Source organism: Puma concolor, chromosome C2, assembly GCF_028749965.1.
Source record: "Puma concolor isolate L17-30 chromosome C2, mPumCon1.1.hap2, whole genome shotgun sequence".
Classification (NCBI taxonomy): Eukaryota; Metazoa; Chordata; class Mammalia; order Carnivora; family Felidae; genus Puma; species Puma concolor.
Genome location: NC_141675.1, coordinates 149,056,415 through 149,079,116, shown reverse-complemented (window position 1 = coordinate 149,079,116; position 22,702 = coordinate 149,056,415). Strand labels below are relative to the sequence as shown.

Here is a 22,702-nt window from a genome sequence, read left to right as displayed (position 1 = left end):
GGTTCTCCAAGGCCAGAGCAATGAGGGTTTCTCTTAATGGAGGAAGTGATCTGCCTGTCACTGATATAATTATTTAGAGGTGGAGATGAGCTTTTACAAGCATTGGGTGGTATTTAAATAACTCAAAGTCAGATCTACAATTAGGCCATGAAAGCCACAGAGGCAGGCCTTTCCTCTGTATCTCCCAGTCCTTAAGACAGTGGCCTAGTGCAGGGTGGGGACTCCCAGAATGAACAACACACTATTAGCCTTACTGACTGAGTTACTAAGAGATCACAGCCCAGAGATAAGACTCCAACATGTTGGCATCTGGGTTTTCACGCTCCCAAGACAGAGAGAGCTGTTAGATGTTTCTACCCTTCACGTGGAGTAAGATTTCCATGCTTATCAGGAATAGATTCTGGCTCTTACGGATATCAGGTGATGTACCTCAGTTGAGTGTGATGACCTACAAACACATCCTGGATCTGATACAGCGTGGGGTGAGGAAATGGGAGTTCTAGAACTTTCCTTCCCTTTAGCTCAAATAAACGGCTGTTTTCCAAGCACGATAGACCTGCCAACTTGATTTGCACCATACTAAGCGGCCCCCACAGAACACAGCTCAGGGCACTGCCAAGAGAGTCTTGGCTGCTGACCTGGGCTATTCCCAGCAGAAAGGGGAAGGCCTGCAGGCATTTCGACACCTCAGGGCACAAACAGAAGGAGGTGTTACTTTCGCCGAATGCCTCATAGGGCAGCTCAGACCACAGCATCGGAGGTTTCACCTTGTCACCGGTTTCTGGTGCTACACATTATGCTTTTTACCTGGTAGGAACTCGGCCTCCTAGACCAGAAAGCAAAGGAGAAACAGCCAGGACCGCCTGTTTCCCTCAACCTCACCTTCTGGCACCAGAGGCTCTTTATGTGTAGAGCAAGTCCATCTGGAGTAAGCAGACCCTTTGCTAACCTCACGTTCACCTCGGGTCTGAAAAGACCCTACCACCTCTGAAGTCTGCCAGTGTCCGTTTCAAAGTGCTCGTGCCTGCTGTAAAGCTCGTCTCCAACCTCAAAGGAGAAGGCAGTCAGAATAAAAGGAAAGGAAAGAAGAGGAAAGGAAAGGAAAAGATAGGAAAGGGAAGAGAAGGGAAGGGAAGGGAGCACATGAAATACAATTAAAACCCACTAGCTGTTTCCAACGGAAAGTTTTAACATTGCTACACACAAATACAAATTTTCTTCTGACGAATCAAAAAGTCCAACCAACCAGAAAAGGCTATTTGGAGTAGAGATGGAGAAGTCTTTTTCTCCTCATACAAAGTATTGGCAAACTCTAAATTATACTCCTAAATCTCCACCTTTCTAATAAAACCAGAAGCACTCATCCATTTCCCCTCGTTCTCCAACCCCACCGGATTCGAGAATGCTCCCACTCTGCATGGTCAGTGGCTTATGATTGCACCAGCCAGCTCCTGAAGGGACAGCTCACCTGCCTGGTCCTGGGCAGCAGACCTCCAATCATCCTTCCCTGGTGGCTCTAGCATCTAACCCCCTGACTTCATTCCCACCCCGGAAGTCACAGGGGTGGGGGTGGGGAGGTGGGTACCAGGCCACCAAGATGCAAGTGATCAATTTACCCACTTTCTGATGGGATTTTCTTTTTTCAGTTAAATTCAGTACTATTCAACCACATGAAATCGGTTACCTTCACATACGTAGGTCATGCTCAAGCTCTTCAAAAGAGCAAAGAAGAAAAAAAAGTCCCCTTTAACACTAATGTTCTTTGGAGCGCCGTTCTCTTTCCTGCCGTCAGAGGACAGGGACATGTCATCCAAGCAGTCAAACAAGGAAATCTGGCTCCAGTTTCTCAAGCATCCCTGGTGACCCTAGCCTAGGAGAGTCCCCCTTTCGGGGTCAGGCAAGCCCAGGATATGAATGAACACCCTCCAGGCTCTCCTGGTGACAGCAGACCTGTTTCCAGGAGATGATCCTGCCAGCCTGCCTGCCTGCCTGCCTGCCGGGGAAGACAGTACCAGCCAGAGAAACCCTGCCCAGAGGGATTAGGATACGGATTGTCCATTCAGGAGAGCTAGTCTACATAAAACCCCAGTCCAAGGGCTCCTGTTCTCAGCACACAGCCTAAGAGCAGGAAAGCCCCTTGCTGGGCTAGAGGAAGTCAGTGTGGCTCAGAGTAGATGGGAAACTTACAAGGGCATGTGGAGGGCTGGGATCAGAATGCCAGGCTATAGGGGCCTACAGAAACCCTGCATTTAGAAGCAAAGCGCTAGGAAACGGATTGCTTATTGGAAAGAGACGTTTCTTCTCTATGAAATTTAGCCCAGGCAGCCAAAAAGCCAGAAAACGGCAGCAAAAACAGGCTCAGAGCTGGTCACCAGTGATTACTCTTGTCATGAAACATCATAGGACCTCCAAGCCAAAGAGAATTTTCCAACCGGCCTGGCAACCAGGGCCCAGTGACATTGCAAAGTCATTGTAAAGAGAGGTCAAAGAGACACCATGCACCGTCCACGTTTCTCTATCTCCTCCCCCACCCCAACATGACTCCTGAGTCATAGCTGGATCTCAGGGCCAGACTACGTCATCCACAAGTAGGATCGGTCACAGTACGAATTACACCAGTGAGTGCAAGGACGCCAATCCAGAATTGCTGTCCTGGAGGAGGCAGCTCAGGGATGCTCAACGTAGTCACTTGGGAGAAAGACTCACATACTGCTCTTTCGTGCCACATTAACTCCGATGATGGGACGCTGCGAGTGGGTGATGCCGTGAGGGGGTGACCGGCAGGCCTAAAAGGGCTACTAAGATTCTTGTCATTGTTCACACTACATCCTACCTGGATAAACAGTGATGACCAGCCCTGACGCACAAAGAAAGCCAATGAAGAAAAGGGAGAACAGAAGGAAAGGGATTGGAATGGTGACCCAATACTACCCCACTGACACATTGCATACGTTTTTTTTTCTACCACAGAACACGTCCTTCACGAATACACTGAACAAACTGTATTGGGTATAGAAATAGGAAAGCATAAGTTGTATGTCTATTTATAGATTTAATTCCACGCAGTTTCTTAACAACGTCAAAAAAATATAAACCTAAGGTATTTTCACTATATCTTCTTCTGGGAAGTGGTAAACAAATGCATGCCTGAAGTTCACCTTGGTCTGTAACAGTGTTCAGTTGAAAGTTTCTAACTAAAGGGTGTGTCTGTTTTAAAAAATACTCATGTCTGTTTGTTCGCGATACAAAATTCTACGCTATCTTCAATAAATAAATAATAAAGTGTTTCTTAAAAGTATGAAATGTAAACTTTGTCGCCCTTTCTAACACACACATTTTAAAAATTGCTTGAAATATGACAGAGCTCTTATGGGAAATTATGACACTATGCATTCAGTTCCCAGCAAAGTGGAGACTCGGCCACTATGTTAATGCTACCACTTACAAAGCACTTCTACAACCCTAGTTAAATTAGGACCTACAATCGAAGAGAACACTGTCTAACACAGGAAAGCTGGACTCCAGTACCAAGAGAACATGCAAAGAACATGTCATGACCACAACAAACTGGGATTAGGAGAACATTAACATGCGAACAAAATACGGCCCACACTTATCATTAGCAAATCGAGTTATTATCTAGTTAACCAGCCTATCTCCTGGCTATTAAGGGGGGGAAAAAAATCAAAGAACTCAAATCAAACAGCTTGGCACATGGTCATACGTTCCTGACTCTGGCAACAAGCACATGGGTTTCCATTACTGAGAGGTTGGTTGCGTATGGAAGAATATGGGAACGAGTCTTGGGTCTTCCTCCCCAGATTTGTGAGGCGTGTATGCTCCTAGGGCCTTCCCCCCAGCATGTAATGGAGTTCCTTTACATCTTTCCATCCCACTTCCGGATCGTGACTTTTCCTTTTCACGTCTTGGGGACGTTTCTTTCTTGGGAACACACCAAAGACAGCTGCTAGAATTTCCCATGACAATCAGGATCCGGCACATTCAAGCAAAAGCAGGCTCAGAGCTGGTCACCAGAGATTACTCTTGTCATGAAACATCATAGGACCTCCAAACCAAAGAGAATTTTCCAACTGGGCTGGCAACCAGGGCCCAATGACATTGTAAAGTAGCCTTTCAGGTGACCTGTGGTGATCTAATCCAACAAAGTATAACTTTGTAGATAACAAGCTTCCTTAACCATCTTCCAAGCATGCTGGAAATCAAAACTGGGTCACCTGAAGGTAGCTAGTGATAGTTTTCATTGACATCTATCAATAAAAGACCTGGAGGGCACTGGAAGGGCTCTAACAACGCACCTGCTAGAATCTTCCATGGACCAGCTCTTCAAAGAGCTAGCCCACTGTCTGATTTGGAGACCACCTCCCCGACTGATCATATCCAGGGCAGCATTTCAAATAAGGTCCCGGTGGGGGAATAAGATTCTGAAGCAATGGCAAGACCTTCATAGTTACTTCTAAAACACACGAAGGACTAGGCATCATGGCCCCAGGGGCCTATCTGGGGACTGGTGGAAGGTTACATGAGTTCTCCAAAAATACAGACATTGCATTTATAAATCTATTTTACAGTGACCAGACCCAAGCCTCGAGCCCAGGGATGGGCCAGACTCCCAACCAAATCTAGCTGGGGGCTATGGGATTTCAAAGACCCTTGAAGCCATGATGAGGCCTGCAGTGAGGATGAAGGAAGACAGTTCTGCTTCATAAAATGGGAACTTGTTTGGGGGCGGGGGAAGGATTGTCAAGAATTATTCCTAAAAGTTTTGAGGGGCCTGTCTTCACTGTCCCGTTGCCCTGTGGCTGAACACCCAACGGTGGTCTTAGAAAAGCAACCTCATGTCCAGATCCCACCTGCTGTCTTGGGCTGTAGGAAGTCTACCAGCACACCAGGGCCTGCTCCCTATGGCTCATCAAACAGCTGCAGGTCTAAGCGGACCACAATCTCCCCTGTGGGGACTTCATGTAGCAGGAGACACTTTGTAACTGGGCCTTTGGAACCCTGGTCCTTCTTGATGTCGGCCACACGGATCTCTGTCCGACCCAAAAAATCTGAAAGGAGAAAGAACACCCTGCTCAGAGAGAGAATTCCTTAACTTCATGGCATGTATTTGGCACACTAGGAATTTTTCAGCGACTTTTTATACCCTCCCTTCTTCCAAAAGGGAATTAGGTCAGTTTATAGGAATCCATGAACCACAATGACAGAGCATAAGTTTTAAATGGAGGGAAAGAAAAAAAAAAAAAAAAAAAAAAAAAGGACACCAGGGTGGGGACGAAGGTGAGTCTAGAAGGAAGTAAAAACATAGACGATGACAGTCCCCACACCTGGGGACCTCCAAAGGCCTAGAAGCGTCCTGGGAGGCAATGCAACATTGGATGCCATATCAGCTGCACAAAGATTGAAAAGTAATATCTCCCAGGGTTTGTCACAAGAGGACACTTTGTGATGTCACATCCTTTTCAGAAAAAGCAAAGATGGTGAGCTAGGGCTGGTCCTTAAAATGCCCCTTGCATGTGCCAGAGAGCAAATGCAAGGTGTGGGAGAGGAGGCCACACACAGCCTGGGGCTGCGTGCTTTCAACACCGCTCCCAAAACTATCTCAACATCACTTTTTATCAAATATTCAGCACCAGTAGAAGAACAGATGTGAATATATTTGTATTTTTTAATTTTTTTTTTTTTTAAGTAGGCATTACGCCTGGTGCAGAGCTAGTGTAGGGCTTGAACTCACGACCCTGAGATCAAGACCTGAGCTGAGATCAAGGGTCGGATGCTTAGCTGACTGAGCCAGCCAGGCACCCCTGCCCCCTTTTTAAAATTTTTATTTATTTTTTTAAGTAGGCTCCACATCCAATGTGGGGCTTGAACTCATAACCCTGAGATCAAGAGTTGCACACTCTGCAGACTGAGCCAGCCAGGTGCCCCATACTTGAAAATTCTTTTCAAATTAGGCAATTACACAATGGTGTTAAATGGGCCTCCAGACCATAATTCCTTCATTTATTCATTCAAGAATTATTTAGTGGAATATACTGTTATCCAGGCACTCCTGTACAGGAAACAACCTTTCAAGATTCCACCTGGCTCAGTCAGAAGGGCCTGTGACACTTGATCTTGAGTCATGAGTTGAGCCCCATGTTGGATGTAGAGATTACTGGAAAGAAAAAAAAAAAAAAAAGCTTTAAAAAATAATTAAAAAAAAAAGATGTAAGAGTTTTTTTCTGGTGGACAGATGCAAATTTATTTTGCCCTATGCTCATTTCGTGGGAATAATCTCTTATATAAGAACAACACTAGGATTTTCAATTTATACCCTAGTGGAGTTGTCACTGTGTCCTGTTATTTCACTATTTAAAATGACCAGTCTTAAACTTTCACTCGTCAGAATAGAAACTGGCAATGAAACACGGTAGTCGAGAGCCTAGCCTTGAGAGTTGTTCTGGGCATTCTCTAACATTTAGCCAGCTATGTGCCTGTCTTCAGACCGTAACCAAAGGTACCTAACTCACAATGAGATGATTCATATAAAAGTATTAAAAGGCAAAAGCCAAGCTAGCAGAAGCCCCTCACTCCTAGCACTTCCCTATACTCTTTGGATATAATTGAGCCTGCCATCTTCAGACTTACTCTCTGGTTTTTATCAGTTGAGGAAAAGAGAGAGAATTTCTTGGAGTCATTGGCCAGGTGCCTTCTTTTCCAGGCTCAAAGCAGAAGCAGGAAGCGGGTTGAAGGAATGATTCATCCAACCCAGTTCCACAGTTCCATCCTTTTGATTAACCAGACATGTCACCCAAAGTGCACCGATTGCTTCTTGCCACGCCTGTCGTGGGCTGACACTTTTCTTGCTCAACGGGCTACTTTTATCCATTATCACCGTGGCTTTGGGCCCGGAACTAAAGGACTGGGCTGAGACTCTGGGGTACAGGCTTTTTTGCAGTCGCGTGCTGTAGGGAAGCGTGGGACTGTGTTCTCTATCTAGGGCAGCTGGACCACTCTAGACCAAGCGTGCTTTGTTCACCTTCTCTGAGATGTCCCAGCATCGGTGAAGGCCACTTCCTAGGGGAGGCTGAGTCTTGCCTTGCGCCAACCTCATCTTTCTGGGGGGAGGTCAAAAAAAAATCCTGGGCACCAAGGTCCCAGGTAGAAAACATTTACCCCTGAAAGCTGGATGACAGAGGAGGAAGGGCACCTCGCGAGGCCGCTCTCTACTCACCGTCTGGAGAGAACTGGTCCCTCTCAAACACGGTGATGCAGAGGACCTCCTGCTCCAGGTCTTTGATGAAGAACTGGCAGTTGGAATTCCATTTGGGATTCAGAGTGTCCTGGATCGTCTTGGTGATGTGACACTGGGAGCCCATGGTCACCTCACAGTACGGGTTACTTTTTCCTAGAGTGGACACAGCCTGCTAGACTCCTACCTGGCTGCAGGGCTCTGGGCACGGCATGGCAGGGTCACAGCCACGATGGGCAGCAATTTCCCTCCATGTCCCTCATTTTTACCACCCCCCTCCCATTGCCACACTCGATAAGTGCCATAAAATGGAGCATCTGGGCAAAAATTCCCACAATCCAGCATCACAGTTAAGTTATAATACGTAAATATTGATAACACTTAAATAATTAGATTAATGGACTTTAAAATTAAGCCTTTCCCGTCTCTTTGCTATAGCCTTAGACTGTATCACATCTACTATGAAATGGCAACCACCCGGATCTCTCCGAAAAGCAAAATGGTGGGAAGGATTAAATTGAAAAAAACAAAAACAAAAACAAAAACCTCTAGATTTTAACAAGTGTTAGGAAAGCCAATTCTGGAAGGAAAATTTAGGATTATGGAAACAGCACATTTGACTTAAGTCTGGCTGGGGGGAAGGGAGAAAAGGCTTCTACCAACAACCCATGCTAGAGGGAATTTGAGGTCCTTACCATGTGACCGACAGGGTTTCAGCTCAATGCCTTCAACAACGTTCACCATCAACCTTCCAATACCTGTTGCCCTTTGGGAACGGACTACGACAGCGGGAAGAACAACACAAGATGCTTCACTGAAACATTTGGTGCCTTCCCCAGCCCTGTTTGCCTCAGACCAGTTTTATGTAGCTGCCCCACCCCCCCTTCTCCCCTCAGACTCTGGCTGGCTTGTTCCACCAGGGTAGATGCTCCACCCTTCATCCTGCACCCCACTCTCCCCTCCCCCACTCCCGTCCCTTCTCAGCCTCCCTCCGCCTCCAGGCTCATCTTCCAGCTTTAAGGATTCTGAGCCCAAACTTCTCTGCCCCAGCTTGGCAGGAAACAGTCCATGCCACTGAGCAATGCATACCCAGGTACGCCTTCTCCCGCTTCTTTTTCTCAGTCTCTATATAGAGTTCTGAAGCAGCTTTGATTTTCTGCACCCAGGCAGTCCTTGGAAATAAAAAGACAGAAAGGTGCCAAACAGAACTCAGGAAAAAGGTCTCAGGTCCATTCGAATTCAGTCTCCAGGACCCTACCTGCTTTGTTCATTTGATCTGAACAACAAAGGCTTGGGAAAGAAAGTCTGGTGTTCTGTCAAATGATGCTAATAATTGTTCCTACCATTAATAAGGAGGGAGGAGTGGCATTTTTTATTGATATGCTCGAGACCTGCCTTGGCCTTGGTGCCCCTGTGGAAGAGAAATGCTGACCCGGAGATGTTGGCAGGCAACTCTCTCCTCCCTCGTTGACAAGCATCCCATTACAAAACAGATGCACATAGGGGAAGGGGGGCAAAAATAATATAAAAACAGGGAGGGGGACAAGACATATGACACTCTTAAATACAGAGAACAAGCTGAGGGAGGCTGGAGGGGTTGCAGGTGGAGGGATGGGCTACATGGGCAAGGGGCATTAAGGGCGGCACTTGGGATGAACACTGGGTGTTTTATATAGGGACTGAATCACTAGATTCTACTCCCGAAATCATTATTGCACTATATGCTAACTAACTTGGATGTAAATTAAAAAAAAAAAAAAAAATTGAATAAAATTAATTAATTAATTCTTTTAAAAAGCACCCCATGTTTGCCTAACCAAAGAAGGCCAGAAGGATCTCTCTTATTAAACCATCCAAGGGAAGAACAAAACCATTTCCCAGACAGGGAACCACTTTCTAGGGAAAAGCAAACACACTCCGAGCAAAGTAGTTGGCATGACGCTTTCTCCTTCATTTCTCGGAGACCCATGTGTATGATAGCCTTGGCCAGTTTTCTTGTTTGGCACAAATGCCCTTTGGAATGTCGGTTGGCCTTGGGTCAAGTTCGCCCTTCAGAAATGATCTATTTCATTTGGCTGTAGGGCAGAGCCTTGAATACACGATTGAAGCAAAATAACAAAACAACCCACTGCTCTCAGATCCAGAATGTCTGCGTAAGCGAGCCCAGCTGAGGACAGGGTCGGGCTTGGGTGGTCCTATTAATCCCCAGATCACCTTCCTATTGGTTTCTGCCACCCGGAAAACCTTGGGAAACCTGAGATGCTCCACTGATCTCAAAGAAAGATGGAAATTTCCTTTAAAAAAATTCTCAAGCAAAATCAGTTTCAATTCATTTTATTTTGAAAAAGTCACGCCACGTGTTAAACTTTTGAGTGGCTCTGGAGAAAAGTATGAAGACCCCTCCAGCCAGAGGTTGTGGTATTGCAACTGAACAAATGTTGGGACCTGCTGATTAATTAAATGTTCTACATATGTCCAGCCTGGTGGAACCCAGGTGCCCAGTGCCAGGCAGGTGGCAGGTCTTACCTTTCATTTATGCTTTCGGCTCGGAGGGTGTAGACTCGGTCAATGTGGGAGATGTGGAAGATGGGCTCATCTCCAGAAGGGTCAGTGGGTAATTTTACTAGAACCTCATTCAGGAAAATAGGCTGAAAGAGAGTGCACAGGCATTAAACAACCAGACGGGATTCTGTGTGTTTCAATGAACTATGAGTGTGCGTGAGCTTATGTGCACATGTTCTAATAAACTAAACTGAGTGTGTGTGTGTGTGTGTGTGTGTGTGTTTTCCAGTAAACTCTACTGGAATCATAATTTTGCATTAATATCAACTTTCATGTATTGCAAACTATAAATAGAATTTTTGCCTCCTCCATTTTGCTGGTATTTTTTAAGCCCTTCGCAATACGAGCTGACCGGTCTGTTTTGGCCATTGCATATCCCAACCAGCAAACAGTCTTCAACAACTTAACCTCCAGCCAATCCCCTCCAAAGATTTTCATACAAAGTTGCTAGTGACAATCTACATAAGTACATTGTTCTTTGCCCCACAATCACCATCACCCCACAATCCCCTAACTGCTGCTTCAGAGAAAATTCTTCCGCAAAAACGCCCCCACACAGACAAATTTAGGAAAATGGTATCCCGTGACACAAAGACACACAAACACAGCTATGTACATAGGAGCAGACCAAATAAACAGCAGAGGGAAATTCTCCACACATGGACTGTTTAGATTGGCTTTTGCTGGAAAAGGTGAGGGGCACAGATGTTTCAAGTGATCCTGAGAAGTTTGGGGAGGGGTCTGGGAATGCTTGCAAGGTGGGCACCAGTGCTCAACTTCTGAGCTGTCCCATGCCTGCCTCCTGCGTCACACTAGACCGTGAGCCCCACCAGCATAGGGGGCACTCCTCATGTCTGAGGAACCACAGTGGCCATTTGGAAGCTCATAGATAGATGTCTTGTCAATCGAGTCGAATGCTGTTCCTCTTCTGATAATGTTGGAACTGCACTTCTTTACCCTAAACCCTGGCTCATCCCTCCGTCTTCTCCTCTACGCCACAACCCACCCCCCCCAAACCCTGCTCATACTCTGACTCCTTTTGGAAACTTTCTCCTTTCCCCGCCAACAACAACCCTGATATCGCAATCTAGAATCGCAATCTAGAACCACAATCTAGAACCACACTTACTGTTTTGTACATTTTGTACTGCAGGTTCGATTTGGGACTGAAGACTTTGTCCGTGCCAGATGAGCCCAAGGGCTTTATGATTTGGGTCAGCAGGAGGAAGTCGTTGAAGAGGAAGCCATACAGCTCCTTGTTGCTCTTGGCCTTGTAGAGTTTCCCACTGTGCAGAAACTTGCGTGGCCCCAAGCAGTTGGTCACTGAATTGAACACAAGTTGCTGAGAAAGGAAAACAAAGCCCAAAGAGGACACGGTGAAGGGAGGTCATTTTTTGATTTTTGTGTTTCTGCGTCTGAAAGCGCAGGCTCCGTCAGAATCGGAGGCTGGGCCCCCACGGGCCTGTATCTTAGGCTTCAATCAAAGACTGCCTTGCAGACTTCAGGCAGTACCTTTCAGGGCCAAGGAGTCAAAGGCAGTCAAAGACACAGTTCTGGGGATTCCAAGTGTCCAGATGAGTCTTGAATATACTTCTGACTGCTTTCTCCCGAGGGGTCTACTAATGTCTGAGGGTGTCGGTGCCCCCCTTTTATTTACTGGGAAATGGGAAACAGGAAGAAAATTCTCGGCCCTCTCCCACCTCAATGAGCATGGGCTGTGTCTCCAGAGGGGGCATCAGCCAGCTCCAGTGATGATCCCACACGGGTTCAAAAGGTCCCTTGCACTTGGGGAAAGCAACAACCACTCCCTGCACAATTCTACAGACCACATGCTACTTTCCAAGGTCAGCTAGAGTCCAGGCCCCTCGCACGTGAGTGAGTGCAAAACTCAAGGGCGCTGAGTGATGCCTCAAAGCCAAGCAGAGCAGACACGGTGTTGGCTCACATTAAATCTCCACCAACTAGTCCGGAAAGTGTGAAGGGGACACTCTCATTGCCACTTTGCCAAACCTTGGAGATGGCTCCAAGTGCCGCTAAAACATGGCTCTATCATCCCTCTGGGCTCTCTCATCTCATGTGAGCAGTTTCTAAAGGGGCAGAGGGAGACCGAGGCAGAAGAATGACCTCACTAGGATCCCCTTTTTTTTGGCGCAGGGTGAGAGACTGAAAGAGGGAAAGGCACAGCTGTGCCCAGGCAGCAGTATGATCCAGGCAAGGGTCAGACTCTCACGGCCCCCACCTGTCCACACTTGGGCCCCAGGGGTTGCTCTACTAGCAGCCTTCAAGGCCAATGCTCTCCAGAACTATGAGCCCTATAGGTCTCCCTGAGGACAGTATTTGTGAAGAGGTGACAGGGTTCACACCATGTGTCCCCCGAGAGATGTTGGTGGCCACTCATCTCCCTCCATCATGGGAGACAGAATCAGCAGTGCCTCTGTGGCTGGAGATCTATAGGCATCAAGGAAGAGTGACCACTCCACTCACTCTTGGGTACAAAGAGCGAGAAGTGTCTCTAATCTGCCACCGGGGCTCTGAGGGAGCCCAAAAGACTGAAGATGACACCCAAATGGGAGCCTTTAGTACCTAGTTTTTACCCCTTTGCACTATGAACAGGAGGCTGGAGATCAACCCAGCCCTTCTGGCTTGCCAAGAGAGTCCAAGACACTTGGGGACAGACAATGAATCCAGAGAAGGCAGACTGGATCACATAAAGGTGATGTCATTTATTCATACTCCAAGTTTGGGGCCTCCAATTGGCCAGGCTAACACTGAATATAAATGAATTGGGAATGATATTTACATTTCTCTATCTTTTAAAAGAAGTTTTTTAAATGTTTATTTACTTTTGAAAGAGAGAGAGAGAGAGCGTGCAAGCAGGGAGAGGCAGAGAGAGAGGAAGACGCAGAATCTGAAACAGGCTCCAGGCTCTGAGCTGTCACCACAGGGCCCAAGTGGGGCTGGAACCCATGAACCATGAGATCGTGACCTGAGCCAAAGTCGGATGCTTCACTGACTAAGCCACCCAGGCCACCCCTACATTTCTCTGTCTTAAGACAAGAGTGGCAAAGACAGCATTTATGTGAAAGTTAATCATAGGTCTGAGCCCAGATCTGGGCCAGGAAACGGAAGCCAACGTGCCCCCTTTCCATGATTGTACAGACAGACGGAAGCTGCTGTACAATAGCTAGGTAAGACCAGCCGATAAGGAAGGACAACAGTCTGTTTCAAAGAGGACACAGAAGCCACGAAACTCAAATGGCAAGAGCTTATTTTATGCTGCATGATTTAAGATGAAGACCCAGGCAGGCTTCACTGAGTCCACCCGATGGCAGCCATGAGACGCAAGGAAGGGCCCCTTTCCAAAGTGCGTGTCGCCATGTTGGCACTTCTGCCTGGCAGATTCGGGTGCTGTTCAGATCCACCGTCTGCAGGATCAAGTTAAAGCTCCTCTGAATGACACACAGGCCATTCTCGCCCTGCCTTCAACTTGCCATAAAGCCGTATCGCCTATCGCCCTACAGATGCCCGGCTCAGGACGTCCCTCCGCTAAGATGCCCTCCCCCTGGTTTCCTACCTGGATAGACATCTTCATCCTTCAACACCCAGCCCAGTGTCTCCTTCTCCAATGCTTCCCTGAATCCCCCTATGACTGTCCCTTCCTCTTCATCATGTGTTCCCACAGCACCTGCAGCTGGCTCTGCCTTGCCACCCATACTTTATCGTAAACATTGGTTTCGTCCCTCCACTTCATCCAGAACCGCAGAACCCTAGAGAGGGGAGAGGTGACATCTTTGTGATTTTCATGTCCTTAGTGTTTAGTACACTAAGGCAATGGCACATGGGCAGGTGCTCAAGAAATGTTTATTGAATGAATGGATGGATGAAAGCATAAGTGAGCCAACCAGCCGGATGAATGCCCCTGGATTGATTATCGACACAAAATTCCAAAATGGGAGTCTACACTTGTCACCTGGATTTCCACAGGGCTGCTCCCACGGGCTGGCTTATCCCACACCTGTGCTGAAGGCCAACAAGGAAGTGAGGCAGGGAAGGAATCAGCGGTGATGACTTCCTCGGGTAGTGCCTGCCTTTGAAGCATTGTAAGAAGGAGGAAGCCACAGGAAGAGGGGGGTGTGGGGGATACATTCTGCCTGGGCATTTTGGTAAACCCTAGTGAATGGCGTGTGTGCAGGCATGTGTGTGTGTGTGCGTGCATGCACATGCATGCAGAGGCAAAGAAAGGGGGGGGAAGGGCAGCAAGAATAAATGAAACTAAGGGAAAGGTAGGGCACAAGAAATAATTAAATACTAGAAGAGAGACTTCTGTTGCTCCAGTATTGATGGGCTACACTGACCGATCCAGTGAAAATTTTAAAAAACTGAGTAGAATATAAAAATTCACTTTTGAAATGCAAGCAAAATGATAAAAATGTAAAACAAAAACAAGTTTAAAACAATGTGCAGAGGCCGAAAACAATGAAAATGCGAACCCCAGAAGATAAACCCCAAAGCCAGCTTCAGCCCGACAGCCTCCCTTGAATCTGGTGACCTTCAGCGTCCACTTCAAAAGCCATATGGGCCGCAGGAAACAAGCGATGTTTCCAGGGCTCACTGAGCTGAGGGATCTAACAGGAGAGCTCCACCAAAAGAAGCCCACAGAGGAAAGGCCACGAGTGAACTCAAGCGCAGCAGAGATGAACAAGAAGACTTGCTTGTTTTTGACCTTGGTGTAAGTGGAATGAAAAAAAATGCCCCTGAGAATCTGCAGCCACAGGGCAACTCCCGACCCATTCACAACTACAATTCACACGCTAGTGTGATCCAAAAACCCCTCTACGTGAAACTTAGGGTGATCCTGGTAGCAATTCTCTCAGGAGGAATGCAACTTCAGAGCTCCAAGGTCCCACAGACAAAGCTCCAAGGGACACTGAGCTCACGATCGAAAATCACAGTACATACAGAGAAGCAGGCATGCACGGTGACAGCTAGCAGAAACAGCAGAAGGGAACAAGATCCATAACTGTAGATACTACGCTTCTCTGCTGTGAGATATGCAGGAATATGTTTAAAATGTGTTGGGGGAAAAAAAACGCAGAGCATGGCCATGCGTGCAAGGACAAGACACAAGAGAGGAACCAGCAGATCCGACAACACAAACAGAACTGTCGAAAATGGAGAAGAAAGCAATACAGAAATTAAAAAGTCAGCAGGACAGGTTCAGGAGCAGGGGAGAGGCAGCTGGAGACAGAACAGGCTGTAGTCTGGAGAGGACGGTTCACGATCTTTCTCGCCGCTGAGGCTCAGCGAAGGCAGTTACCTCGGACAGGCCTTCACACTGCACGTGGCCTTGGATCCACTCCAGCCGGTCGGAGTTCTCCTTCTCCCGCACCCCTTCGTTCACCTGGGAGCACAGCTCCTCCGCTTTCTCCAGGGCGTGCTTCAAGTGGCTGTGGTCAGGGTGGTTTTCAGGAGTGTTTTCCAGGATCTACACGGGAGGACAGAAGACGGCAGCCTCAGGCGGTGCAGGTGGACCTGGGGTCCCCTGTGCTGGGGGGCCCAGCACAGGAGGGCCTGGACCTTTCCTGATGGGTGCTCACATGAGAAACCGCAGCTCTGAGCACCCAACTGCAGCAATGACGCGAGCGTGACAGCCACTCCTTGTTGGCCAGGGCCCCTCGGGAGGCAGGGGACACCACATTATTTATACTTTGGTATGAGGAGGGCAGTGGCTGCAGCAAGTGCATTATACACCCCACATGGATTTCTCCCTGGAAAATGGCTCTTTTCCTGGGTCCGTGCACAGCTGTGGCAACCTGCGCACCTCTGGACCAGTGTGCAAAGGGGTACATCTGAGCAAATGTGCCTTTTTCTGGGTAGAACCCTCGAGGCCAGTGGTTAAGAGTGCCAGTCCTAGGGCTCCACCTCCTGCATTAAAATCTCTGCTCTGCGACTGACCAGGCGTGCTATGGGTCAGTCCCGTAAATGTTCTGAACCACAATTTCCTCATATGAAACGTAGGGATGCTAACAGCACCTCCTTTGGGGGCGCCTGGGTGGCTCAGTTGGTTAAGCGACCGACTTCGGCTCAGGTCATGATCTCGCAGTCCGTGAGTTCGAGCCCCATGTCGGGCTCTGTGCTGACGGCTCGGAGCCTGGAGCCTGCTTCCGATTCTGTGTCTCCCTCTCTCTCTGCCCCTCCCAGACTCATGCTCTGTCTCTCTCTGTCTCAGAAATAAATAAACATTAAAAAAAACTTTAACAGCACTTCCTTTATAAGATTGGAGGACTCAGTGATTTGATACAGTAAAGTACTTTGCAAAGTGCCTGGCCCTTAGAAGGTGCTCAGTAAAAGGGAACGATTATCATCGGGTGTACCTACCGAGGCTTTGTCCAAACACAAATAATTCACATGGACCTAACCTCGAATAATATCTCATCTCAAAGGTACACTTTGGATTAAAGTCCTAGGTAAGCCCCTAACTTGAGAAAAATGCACATTCTGGGTCCTGCGTGGCCACCGATCATCTCCAACAAGGGCCCCACCCTCCAGGCCAAATCCCGGCTGAGGTCAGGATCCCTTTGGAAACTCCTGTTGTCATCCCTGACCATATCCCTGGGGGCGTAGGAATTTTCTAGAGCTCTCCAGGTGATTCTAACGTGCAGCCCAGTCTGAGGATTACAGTGCTAGACTGGGAGCCCACACAGCTGCCTTGTGTGAATTCATTTGTCTTTCTTTTTGTTTCGTTTTGCTTTCCTTTTTTTTCTTCTTCAATTTATTTGAACTAAAAACAAAACAAAAGAAAAAAACAAAAACAGGTTACCCATTTATGCCACCGCCTACCCCTGCCTCCGGCCACCACCAATCTGTTGTCTGTATCTGTGAGCTTGGGAGGCTTTTTTAATTAATTTTTTTCAGATTCCAAATATAAGAAAGATCATATGGTATTTGTCTTTCTGTGTCTGAGTTATTTCACTTAGCATAATGCCCTCGAGGTCCGCGTCGCTGCAAATGGCAAGATGTCACTCTTTTTAATGGCTAAATAATATTCCATTATATAAATTATATTATACATGTTATACATAATATATTTACATCATAATTTATATATCTATTCATCCATCAGTGGACAAGTTGGTTGTTTCCATGTCTTATAAATAATGCTGCAATGAACATAGGGGTGCATTTATCTTTACAAATTACTGTTCTTGTTTTCTTCAGGTAAATACTGAGAAGTAGAATACCTGGATTGTGCGGTAGCTCTATTTTTAATTTTCCAAGGGACCTCCTTACTATTTTCCACAGTGGCTGCACCAATTTACATTCCTACCAACAGTGGGTAAGAGTTCCTTTTTCTCCACATCCTTATCAACCCTTGCTATTTCTTTATAATCGTCATTCCAACACGTGTGAGATGATTTTTATTTGCATTTCCTTGATGATTCATTGTGTTCAGCATCTGTTCAGGTACCTGTTGACCATCTATATGTTGTCTTTGGAAAAATGCCTATTCAGATCCTCTGCCCATTTTTAAATCGGATTGTTCGTGGGAGTTTATTTTTTATTTTTTATTTTTTTTGCTATTATATGAGTCGTATGAGTTCTTTATATACTTTGGATGCTAGCCCCTTATCCGATTTTTGATGTGCAAATATTTTCTCCCATTCAGTAGGTTGCCTTTTCATTTCGTTGACAGTTTCCTTTGCTGTGCAGAAGCTTTTCCGTTTCCTGTTGTCCCATTTGTTTATTTTTGCTTTTGGCGTCAGATTTTTAAAAATCATTGCCAAGACCTATTCGCGTTGTCAAGGAGATTGCCACCTGTTTTTTTCGGGGAGTTTTATGGTTTGGGCTCTTACATCCGAGTCTTTAATCCATTTTGAGTTAATTTTTGTGTACGGTGTAAGACATTGGTCCAGTTTCATTCTTTTGCATGTGGCTGTCCAGTTCTCCCAACATGATTGATTGATTGATTGATTGATTGATTTAATTTTTTAATAATGTTTATTTTTTGGAGGGCTGTGCACAGGGGAGGGGCAGAGAAAGTGGGGTGGACAGAGGATCTGAAACGGGCTCTGTACTGACAGCAGAGAGCCTGATGTGGGGCTCAAACTCGTGAACTGTTGAGATCATGACCTGAGCCAAAATCAGACACTTAACTGACCTAGCCACCCAGGTGCATCCCCCCCCACACACACACACCATTTATTAAGGAGACTGTCCTTTCTCTATTATATATTCTTGGCTCCTTTATTGTAAACTAATTGACCATATATGCATGGGATTATTTCTGGGTTCTCTATTCTGTTCCACTGATCTATGTATCTGTTTTTAATGCCAGTACCATACTGTTTTTTTTAATTATTATAGCTTTGTAATATAGTTTGCAATCAGGGAGTGTGATGACTCCAGCTTTGTTTTTCTTCCTCCAGATTGCTTTGGCTATTTGGGTATTTTATGGCTCCAAGTTTTAGAATTGTTCTATTTCTGTGAAAAATGTTGGAATTTTGAATGGGCTTTCATTGAATCTGTATGCTGTTTGGGGCAGAACGGATATTTTAACTACATTAATTCTTCTATTCCATGAGCATGGAATATCTTTCCATTTATTTGTGTCTTCTATAATTTCTTTCACTAATGTCTTACGGCTTTCAATACACAGATCTTTCAACTCCTTGGTTCAATTTATTCATAGGTGTTTTATTCTTGTCGATGAAATTGTAAATGGGACTGTTTCTTTAATTTCTCTTTCCAGTAGTTCATTATTAGTGTATAGAAATGCAACAGATTTTTGTGTATTGATTTTGTATCCTGCAACTTCACTGAACTTATTAGTTCTAATAGTTTGCTTTGTTTTGTTTCAAAATGGAAATGGCCTTATTGATTTTTCTGTAATATTGTACAATATTCAGAATTCAGAAAATTCAGCAAGTTATAAAGAACTTGGGGTGCCCGGTTGGCTCCGTTGGTTAAGCGTCTGACTTCGGTTCAGGTCATGATCTCACAGTTTATGAGTTCAAGCCCCAAGTCGGGCTCTGTGCTGAAAGCTCTGAGCCTGCAGCGTGCTTTGAAGTCTGTGTCTCCTTCTCTCTCTCTGTTCCCCCCCACCCACTTGTGCTCTGTCTCTCTCTCTCTCAAAAATAAATAAATGTAAAAAAAAAATTTTTAAGTGGCGCTTGGATGGCTCAGTCGGTTAAGTGTCCAACTTCGGCTCAGGTCATGATCTCAGTTCGTGAGTTCGAGCCCCGCGTCAGGCTGTGTGGTGACAGCTCGGGGCTGGAGCCTGCTTCGGATTCTGTGTCCCCCTCTCTCGATGCCCCTCCCCTGCTAATGCTCTGTCTCTCAAAAGTAAATAAACATTAAAATTCTTTTTTAAATTTTTTTTGAAATAAAAAAAAAAAACCTAAAAAATCACCCATAATCTCCCCATCTGGAGAGAACTTCTGTCTGTATATTAGTTAAATGCTCTGCCTACACATACACACACCACACACACACACAGACACACGCACACAACTTTTTAGAAAATAAAAATTAAATCATGCTACCATACCACACTGTGCCATTTTGCACACTGTTTTTCCCCCCACTTAATAGCAGTTACACAATATCATTTGATGCCCATATCCTGTGGACCTATGCTATCATTTTTAAGGATTCTATGATGCATCATTGTAAGGATGAACTACAAGTCATTTAAATAGTTCCCTTCCCATAAAAATTCATGTTGTTCCTAATTTTTAAATATTTCTCTGATTATTTTTTTTAGGACAAATTCCTAGAGGTGGAAGTGTTGAGCCAAAGAGAATGTGCAGTTTGATCTGTCCAACACCTTCCAAGAGCCTGAACGACTTTACCTTCAAGCAGCATTTTTGTCAACACTGTTGACCTACAATCTTTTCAATATATGCCTATCTGGCAAGCCCAAAGCAAGGTATTTTCTTGTGTGGCCATGCATCTCTTTTATTACTAGTTAATTTAAATTTGGTACATTTACATATACTAACTTGGTTAATTCTCACAACTCTTTGCAGTAGGTAGTATTAGTGTTCCTAATTTACAGATAAGGCATCCGATGCCCAAAGAGGTTAAGTAACTTAACCCAAGGGTATACAGCAGTGGGGACTGAGATTCAAACCCAAGCAGCCTGTCTCCTGACTGTGTTCCTTACTGCTATTCTGCACTGCCTCCAGAAATATCTAGCTGTATATTTTACCTATTTTCCCTCTGGAGTATTTATCTTTTTCCTTTTGAGCTGTAAGTTGCCTTACTTAGAGGATAGGTAGACACATAGATAAATACAGAGATACAGGTAGGTCATCTATGTATATTTCAGCACCCACTTACATATAGTCTGAAATATATTTACCCAGGTTCCATCTGTCATTTGTCTTTTGATGTTGTTCATTATATTTTGTCACACAGAAAATTTTTAAGAAAAACATTGTTACAAATAATATATTGACACATTCTTGATATGCAAGATTCAAACAATACAGAAGTACACAGAGCAAAAGTGAAAGTTGCCTTTCACTATCCTACCCAAGAGATAACAGACTGAAGGGCATCCCTTTAACTACTTTTGGATGCTCTGCACATATTAATAATCACACATAGAGCTTGTCCTCTGTTTTGCAGAATGAACCACACTGTAGGATTACTCATGAAAGGTGTTGTTTTGTTTGGCTTTGTTTTGTTTTAAGTAGGCTTAATGCCCAGTGTGGAGCCCAATGCGGAGCTTGAACTCACAACCCTGAGACCAAGGTCTGAGTTGAAATCAAGAGTCGGTCACCCAGGTGTCCCCCTCCCCCCCCCCTTTTTTTTTTAACCTAATAGCATTTTCTGGATGTCATTCCATGCTAATTCATAGAAGTCTCTATTTTTAAAAATATTTTCATAGTACAGATCTATCACAATTTATTTGCTCTACTTAATGAACATCCAGACTAAAATATTTTTTTAAGTTGCTACAACTCTAAATCCTTTACCTTTCTTTTCTTAGTGCCATGCTAAGAATTTCTCCACCTCAGTCTCATAAAAAATAGTTCATCTTAGTACTTTGACGGTTTTTCATATGTATTATAACTGGCTACCTTTTAAAAATCTCTTCTTAGCTCCACTATTTTTCAGTTCATTCTCAGGTCCTTGAAAGGGCAGCAAGCATGTTTCTGCAAATAACTATAATTTGTTTTTTCCTCTTTAATATGTATGACTCTCAGTTCTTTTCTTGTTTTTGTCCCCCTTTCCTCACTGGCTAGATCTAAAACACCTATTTGAAAAGCCTGTTTCCAACTCCAATGTGCAATTAAATATTGGGGGAAGTAAACAGAAGTACTGAGCTAGTTAAATAGTAACAGTCAAGTTGGAAGAGAGGAGATAGTAGGTCGAAGGCCTGCTTCCAATCTAATCATTTAATTCAGCCAAGGTGGCCAGAGTGTATTTTGTGGCCTCAAGCTGGGGTTGAACTGAGGAGACCGGAGGGAGATGTGTTACTATAAAGAGTTTGAGAAAATTACTAAACATACTGAGGATAATGAGAGGCAGGTTTCTCATAGAAAAGTTATAAGTATAGAAAGGAGGAAGGTTAGAATAAATTCTGTGGCTAAAGATTAGAACAGGAGGTATCAGTGTCAACTCATAGGTTTTAATATGCATTTTTATATACATGGATTGATCTAGACATAAATATAAATGTGTGTACACTTACATATATGTGAGTATGTGTGTATGAATGTAATACATACATATATTTCCTGACTCTACCACTGAGAGACTCAAATGGCAATAACACCCCAATCGCAATGAGCACACCAGTGCCCAGATCAGGGCGTCTAAAGTCTCCACTAAACGGAACCAAATCTAAAGCCCGTCTCCAGGAGCTAGCCCCGCTGTGGTTATATAATCACAGGCTCAGAGGATGTCGGAGTCTGCTCCCTCATATTGCAGATGGAGACATTGTGAGATGGCTTCACAATGGCTTTCTGAGGATGGGTGGCCGGCATTACGTTTCTTTCTTTTTCTTGGTAGGAAAATCAGGCACGAAGGCATTACACCTCTATTAGGAAAAGAACCAAGAACTGAGCTCCCTTTTTCCAACTTATAGGGTAAAAGCCACTTGGTATCACAGCTGAAGACTGTATATCATTAGCTCTTTTCACAATAAACAGCTTTTCTTTCTGAGTTACCAAGCAGATGCTTCCAACATCCCATTGGTGTATGATTCGATACAGCAGATACCGGGTGCATTGGCTGGGGAACTTGCCCGTGACCCCGGATCCCTGAAATGCTGAGCAAGCATTCTTCTGCTTGAAAAGGTGAGATGGCTACTTACATTTTTAATGATCAGTGGGTATCTTGTTACCCGTTGCATAGGCTTCAGTATAAAACTAGAGAGTGGCATCCCTTTACATCGAGGGTCCATTGCCAGTCTCTGAAATGAGAGATGTTTTAAATGCACTTAAGAAATCTGCAAAACCGAGTCAGTGACATCAACACTGATGTTATTGAGGACTCCCCACCCATCACGTTGTCTCATTTATCTGGACCAGAACTGAGGAGCCTGGAGTTGGAAGGGCCTGACTCATTATCCTGGTCCAGGATGAGGCACGTTCCAGATGGACACTGGACACCAGTGGATGTGACTCAGCCACCAGGGTTAAGTCCTGGTCTCCAGAGTCAGTACACCCTCCCTGGGACATACAATTCCTCCCTTACAGAGATGAGATTCTGACTTTACAGAGAATATTTCTTCTGGATATCTGCCAGAGCTTTATAACAGTCCCAGGAATAAGAAGAGACACAAGACTGTAGAATTAGAATAAAAATCCCCCTTAAGTCCCAGAGATGGCACGAGGGCTGGATCTCATTGTCTGGTTCAGATGCAGCCTGCACATC

At 45.2% G+C, this 22,702-nt stretch overlaps 1 protein-coding gene across 5 annotated transcripts in view; it reads right to left on the bottom strand.

Annotated features, from left to right (window-relative positions):
* Positions 1-2,987: 2,987 nt before the first annotated feature.
* The window catches only part of ITSN1 (intersectin 1), a 220,595-nt gene continuing 200,880 nt past the window's right edge, over positions 2,988-22,702 (bottom strand). For all 5 annotated transcript variants that reach the window (XM_086675891.1, XM_086675894.1, XM_086675893.1 and 2 more), the window contains 8 exons: positions 22,140-22,238; positions 15,132-15,299; positions 10,944-11,156; positions 9,779-9,900; positions 8,342-8,424; positions 7,948-8,031; positions 7,235-7,408; positions 2,988-5,069 (listed from right to left, as the gene is read on the bottom strand). In XM_086675891.1, coding sequence (XP_086532017.1) covers positions 4,921-5,069; positions 7,235-7,408; positions 7,948-8,031; positions 8,342-8,424; positions 9,779-9,900; positions 10,944-11,156; positions 15,132-15,299; positions 22,140-22,238 — 1,092 coding nt within the window. In that variant the 3' untranslated portion in view covers positions 2,988-4,920. The remainder of the gene's footprint in view (positions 5,070-7,234; positions 7,409-7,947; positions 8,032-8,341; positions 8,425-9,778; positions 9,901-10,943; positions 11,157-15,131; positions 15,300-22,139; positions 22,239-22,702) is intronic.